Source organism: Agrilus planipennis, unplaced genomic scaffold (genome assembly GCF_000699045.2).
Source record: "Agrilus planipennis isolate EAB-ADULT unplaced genomic scaffold, Apla_2.0 scaffold271, whole genome shotgun sequence".
Taxonomy (NCBI): domain Eukaryota; kingdom Metazoa; phylum Arthropoda; class Insecta; order Coleoptera; family Buprestidae; genus Agrilus; species Agrilus planipennis.
The window spans coordinates 302053-309264 of NW_020438965.1; the positions used below are offsets into that span (position 1 = coordinate 302053).

Below are 7212 nucleotides of genomic sequence, written 5' to 3' on the forward strand. Positions count from 1 at the left end.
CAGAAAATTTCTTTCTTTAAAGCAATCATTATCGAAAAATACACAAAATGTGTGAATGCGACTCTGAATAATTTCGGCAGGTGTGGGCATGAGCGACCACCTTCGAATTGACAACAAGCACTGCATTTTTCATGTACTATAACTATTCATGCGTTAACGTTTGTTTTGTCTTGAATATAAACATTCCGGTGTTAGTGTTGTTAAAAGAGTACAACATGTAAAGGAAATGTGTAATTCAGCAATAAATACTTATAACATGTTTTGTGTAAGTGACTGCGGATAGTTGAAGGACTGCGATTTTTTTTTGGTACATTTATTACCATAGTAGCTAGATAAAATATAGTTAATGTTTATTAAATAATTAAATTTAACTTCAGATAAAGTTTTTATTATTTTAGACACCAACATTGAAACCAGTAATTAGAACGAAAAAATTAGAAAATTTGATACAATTCTAACAAATCATATATTCTTTTGGGAAATGATCCAATTAGTGCTTCGTTTGTTTCATCAGCAAGAGTATGTAGGTATATATTTCATTACCTATATCTAAACAATATACATTAGGTCTGATTAGTACTCCGAAAAAATTAAGGGAGAGGAAGGCATAAATATAAAGAACAAATAGAATGAGCCATCTCGCACTACTCAGGGACATAAACTTACCAAAAGCTCCAACCGTTCCGGTAATGATGATTATAACGCGTATTCGCGTGATGCCGCCACTGAACCATCCATGTGTGACCAACATATTATACATGTGAATACATTGGTTTATCTTCATATTTTCACACTCAATTTATTTTTGTATTTTGTGGTATTAGCAGTAACTTTGCCAATCAAACGCAACGGACGCAGATTTTTACTAATCATTACGTGAAATTGACCTGTTTATGTCAGCTGTTGCGAAAGTCACGAATAGGTATATGTGTTTCGTCAGTTAACGCTTGCGATATTGAAAGGCGATAAGATAATGCGGTTACGAAACTGTTAACTGTTCTCAATCATTGGCGGCCCGGTAATTGGGGTAATTTTGTGCATACATTTTACATACCTATCGTTGTGGTGCTATCATGAGATGTACTCTACAGTGCCTCCAGATGCTACTTTTCAAAAATTTCGGAATACTGATCAGACATAGTGCATAAAATTGTACATAACAATATACCGAGCATGTACAATTTACAGTAACTAACACACCAACGATGCTAATTTAATATAAATTTCAAAGGATTATTGACGACTAAGGTGTATATGATACCATGTGGTGTATGAAATATACGAATGAATTACCTAACACTTCTTACTGATTTTACAATCAATCAGTTCATAATTTATAGTATTCTAAAGTAGTGGTAGGAGTATGAGAACCTACCGATGTTTTGTAAGTTACACCTTGATATGAAAAGTTTTCATAATCAATTTCGACAATTTTCTGGAAACCAAGGAACTTGCCAATTCTTTGACTTATAAATGACGTGAACGCTGCAATTACAATACGCGGTCGAGGTTCTAAACCCAAAGGTTTGTCATCCAATGGAACTTTTACATTTTCACCACAATTTAGCTTCCTTGCTAATTCAATTACAGTTGTACAAAGTGCTTTTCCAACACCTTTTTGTACAAAATCAGGATGTACAGCTAAAAACATGATTTCGAGCAAGCAATTAACATTGCAATGTTCAAATAGATTTGCATAGGTATCCATGTCCAACATGAATTGTATTACAGCACGAGATGGTTCTTCTCTACAATTGTTTATATATTCTTCATACGTAAAGATGGTGTTATCGTTATTTGCCTAGAATAAAGAGAAGCATTTCTTAAATTAAAAGCATTATAACACGATACAGATACAAACCGATATGAGTTGTGTAGTGGATACAAAAAAAAAGAACGAAAGAAACGGACAAACTTTTATTCATATTTTGTACATATTGTAATGTTCGTGGGTTTAACAAATTAACTTTTAAGAAGAAAACTATTTATTTACACTAATTATTATTGAACTTAAAAACACTATTAAATTATTATCAAACTTAGGTAATTATTCTATTTATTTACACTACTGTTCTATTTATTTCACTTCTATCACTGTCAATTTATTTCTTGATTCAATTCTTCAACGGTCAATTTATTTCTACTCTTCTCGGCGATCGTCTCTTCGTTTAAATACTCTTTTGGTCCCTTTCGGGAACTTTCTCGAGCCGCCCAGAAAAGTCTCGTTTTCTTTGAACTGTTTAATTGCTTTCCCGGAACGCAGGTACGATACACACGTTTAGAGATACGGGGCACATGAAGAAAGACGCCCGCGGCTAGTCAACGAATCGATAAGCCGCTCACACACACGTATGCCCGATCGCACACAAACACGCTCGTGCTCGCTACAATGTATTTGCATTTATTTGAGTATTAAAATAGAAAAATTTTGGAGACCCCTTTCTTAAGCTTTTTTCTCACTATTTATCATTTTTTACTTAACGACTTCTTCTAAAAAGAGATCGAAAATCGTAATCATTTAAAAACTGACAAAGTATGAGATACACCAGCATGCAGTTCTTTAATAAACGTTCGTAACTAACATTAGTGAATAATCCTATGGTGTTTCTCGAATCATGAGGTGTATACAAAGAAAAAAACTCTGATAACTACAATTTAACGAGTTTTGACAAAGTTATGGGAGTGGCTAATTTTTGCCAAGCAATTTAGTTCCTTGTATTTATCCGATATACATAAGTATGTTGTGAAGGCATACAAAAACAAAAACGACGCTTGGGCCTGCCGATAAGAAAGTTGAAATCTGAACGGATGCCAAGCAGGGCCGTCTTTAACCTATTGGAGGCCCTGGGCACATAAGCTTACCGGGGCCCCTACAGCTTTGACGAAGAATTATTTTGGATTGTTATTTGTTTCTTTACATTCACATAAATGAATAGATAATTGTAATATAACTCGAAAAAGTAACTCTAATATCATTCTCAGGTTGGTACTTTGAAAGGGCACTACCCTTCTAGTTTTCAGATATGCAAAATCGTCAACCAGTTGTTCAAACTCTTTGTCTTTTAGCATATATTTTTTATTCTTTTCCGTTTAAAGAAGGAGCGTTCGCCACTACAGTTAGTTACCATCATCCTCAAATGTAGCATCGTACTACAGATGGCGCTCACCACGCCATTTGTGATATTTTCTAAAACGCGCTGTTAAGACAGCAGGTAAAGGTTTGGTCTGTGTTCTGTCGAAGCTGCCTGCGACGCGCTGATGAGATCCAAAAAGATCGAAATCGCGATCCGCGTCTGGCAGTTTCTACAGAATACAGACCACTTCGAATTATTTTATTCAGTTACCATCATATTTAAAAAGATTCTCAATGCAATTTCTACATTTGGAAATGTGTCTCCAACTCGTTTTTTTATCAAAACTTCTGAAATGCTATTAGTTTGTCAAATACAGACATTGTATTTCTAACTCTTTCTCGTTAACATCTTCATAGCAGCAAATTCTTTGCAACTTTGTCTCGGGATTTGGAGTTTTCAAGCGACAAACAATGTCAACAATAACCAATGTCCTCGTACAAACTCAATCGCTGTTTTAGATGCACGCTTGGGATATCACTTATATTATGGGAAGTAAGGTATTTTTACTTTAATATCTCTTCCCAACTCAGTTGGACTATCGGTGCAGAGTCATCAAAAAATGTCTAGCGCGAACTTCTAAGTCTTACTCTTTGAAGCAAGTCCTTGTAGTCAGATTCTGCATTTTTCTCTTTGGAGAGCTATTCAAAGTAACAAAATTTTAGAATATATAAATGTTTGAAGAATCACCTACATTTAGGTATGCTCGCGTTTATAGCACGCAAAAGCGATTATTCAAGTAAATATTCTAACAGCAATTATTGATTAATTTTCATAAAATAATTATCGGCTTTTGGTTGGCGGATGGATCAGGCAGGAACTATATAGGGGACCTCCGTTGATCGTGGGGCCCTGGGCACTTACCTAGAGTGCCCAATGGGAAAGAGAGGCCTGATGCCAAGTTTTACAGATACAAGGTGTAATCAAATTACGTTCTTTGATATTGAATCAATTGTTTGGCCAGTTTTAGTAATCAATAAATTACGTTTAAGACGAAATCAAAACCAATAATTTGATTACGTATGGCTTGTATATTTACTCTATTTTTCGCATTTATGGTTTTGTTGAGATGTATACTTACTTGAAATATTCCGACGCAGCCGAAGCAAATCGAGATTCTTCATCCGATAAATCAATGTTTGTAGTCTCGTTTTGAGTTCTGTTATACAAATCAAACTAAAAAATAAATTCAATACATGTTATATTTTAATCGTAATACAATGCAATATTGCTATTATTGTTCTGTTTTTATAAATTAATTGGGACCTGACGAACACTTAGAGGACATCTGGTGGCAAAAAGTTAACCATTATAAAACAACACTTTGTAGAGAGGTAATAACAAGCTATTTAACGTTAATTATTTATTAGTGATTCGTGTAATATAGTTTGTATTACGAAACAATTACCCAAATTTCCATCTAGGCCAAAGGCATCGTATAGATTAGCTTATCTTAAAACTGAACAGACCATATTAATGGCCACGTGAGCAAACAAGAAGAACAAGAGTTTTTAACCTAAAAAATACTCCAGGAATCTACATTTGTCATTGAGACTGATCTCTCAATTCCTTCAGATTAGTGTTTATTAAACTGTGCTCCGTCAAATCCGAGGTTCCGTGTAGATCCCTGAAGGCTCCAGGAGACTTAGTTGAATCCAAATTAAAAGTAACAGGAACCATTTTTAAGAAGTTACCTTTTGTAGCCTTCATCTTTATAAAAGTCGTCGTTTTGTCAGGTTCCAATATGTCCAAAGAAAATTGTCTGCCGTTTATCAATATACAAAGCGTTTGTTTATAAAGAATAAATATGTACAGTAAAAGTTCCTTATTCACGGTTTCCTTATTCGCGTTTTAATTATTCGCGGGCGAAAAATTTGCAACCCAGTTCTTGTATCCGCGGTTAAAAATTTCATTATTCGCGGTTGCAATCGGTAAACTGAACAGGATTCGGTGTCTTTTATTAAGGGGATTGACCGCGATAGACCGCTCGCGCCCAGTGTAAATTTTTCCGAAAACATGAGTTTCTATTCTAAACATTGTTAAATATCTAATTTTTTGTATGGTAATAGACAAAGGTTCACACTAACTCGGTACGTTTTTGGTTTTCAATAATATGGTCATTAGAAGCTTTTACAAGTGCTTAAAGTTGATGCTTCGTGTAGGACGCGTTTTTTCAATAGAAATTAAAAAAATTAAAAAGTACCCTTCGACAATCTTTAGAACAAAGCTTTATCTATCTTACTACAAAATTTCAAACCTCTGTTCTAAATATTAAACTCATGATATCTAGAACCGATAAACATGTTTTTACTATATGACGCGTGTACCACTGAATCCCCTTAATGTATCGGCATCTTTTATAGGGTTGTTTTCGTATAACAAACAAATACTTTATTAAATTATATATTGACCGTTCTGGTCCAACACCTTTTGCCATCTTTCTGGTAGTAGCATAATTCCACGCTCATAAAANAACCGCCCGTGTTTAAAACCCCATAGCATGATAACCTAAACTTTTTCGGTCCTATAATTCCATAACCCAAATGTTAAAAATAATATTTCGGTTATTTGTATTGTATATTTCAATTTAACTCTGAACAATTTACGTTTGATACGCCGGACGACCACATAAAATTAATTTTGCTATCCCTCAGGAGCACAAAATCAATTTGTTGGAATAAAAGAAATAAATCAAAGACTGTATCATTGTGAGCCTTATTCAAAAAAAGTAAAATTGAAACTAAAAGTGCAAAAAACCACTTTTACAAAAATGAAAAATTCAGCTCTCGTTTAAAATAAAATTTTTTAGAGATCTGTATCGATGGAACACTTTTTCCGGGGAAAGTTTTTTTTTGACCGGGTTGTTTCTCGTGGAACTCTTTTTCCTTGACAGTTACAATGTAGTGTTATAAATGAGTATGTATATCCGATACCGAGTATTTTTAGTATCGATACTTTAAAATTAAGTATCGGGTAGGTATCGGTTAAAAGTACTGATATCAGTAAATGCCAAAGTCAATATTTCATTTTAGCATTGATTATGGAAATGTTTATCTTGAATCAAAGTTTTTGAACGCATCCATTTTTCGCTTTTTATTCTTTTTTTTAGTTTTGTGTAGTTGGCAAGCAATTTTTAGTATCGATACTTTAAAATTAAGTATCGAGCAGGCATCGGTTAAAAGTACTCATATCAGTATATGCCAAAGTCAATATTTCATTTTAGCATTGATTATGGAAATGTTTATCTTGAATCAAACTTTTTGAACGCATCCATTTTTCGCTTTTTATTCTTTTTTTTAGTTTTGTGTAGTTGGCAAGCTTGTTTGTCTATGCCCGAAAAAAGAAAAACAGTCGGCCAGCGCCGCCGCCGATAACTTACCGGTGAATGATGAGAATGCCATGGATAGAGAAAGTTAAAAATGTAGAGGTAGTAGAAACAATTGGTGAAGAGAAGACTCAATGGAAGTCAATAAAAAATAGGCGAGATAGGTTGGTAGGACACCTTCTCAGGCGTGTCTAGTCAGAGACATATTAGAGGCAGAAGCAGGAGTTAATAGGAGTAGAGGTAGACCTAGATTAGATTACTCTTCGCAAATAGTTAAGAATGTGGGTTGTTCTAGTTTTAGGGAAATGTAAAAATTAGCTCAGGATAGGAAGGAGTAGAGGTGCGTGTCCAACCAGTCTTAGGACTGACGACCTTATGATGGTATTAATAATTTACTTTTTCTTGTAAACAAGAACACATTGGTATGGCCGAACTGTTACAATTTCTGTCGCTTGTTCGTATATTAGATTTTGATTCATCATCATCATCATAAGGTCGTCAGTCCTAAGACTGGTTGGACACGCACCTCCACTCTTTCCAATCCTGAGATAATCTTCGCATTTCCCTAAAACTAGAACAGCCCACATCCTTAACTATTTGCTAACAGTAATCTAATCTAGGTCTACCTCTACCCCTCCTAACTCCTGTTTCTGCCTCTAATATGTCTCTGACTAGACCTTCATGCCTGAGTAGGTGTCCTACCAACCTATCTCGCCTATTTTTTATTGACTTCCATAGAGTCCTCTGTTCTCCTAT

General features: G+C 34.6%; 1 protein-coding gene and 1 long non-coding RNA gene across 3 annotated transcripts in view; one reads left to right on the forward strand and one right to left on the reverse strand.

Moving 5' to 3' along the window:
• LOC108740341 (sodium-dependent dopamine transporter) overlaps window positions 1–7212 on the reverse strand; it is a 76719-nt gene that overhangs the window by 31545 nt on the left and 37962 nt on the right. Inside the window, exon 5 of the mRNA XM_025975283.1 lies at window positions 4213–4307. Coding sequence (XP_025831068.1) covers window positions 4213–4307 — 95 coding nt within the window. The remainder of the gene's footprint in view (window positions 1–4212; window positions 4308–7212) is intronic.
• Window positions 1–7212, forward strand: part of LOC108740360 — an 85161-nt gene that overhangs the window by 27161 nt on the left and 50788 nt on the right. The gene's annotated exons all lie outside the window — the stretch shown is intronic.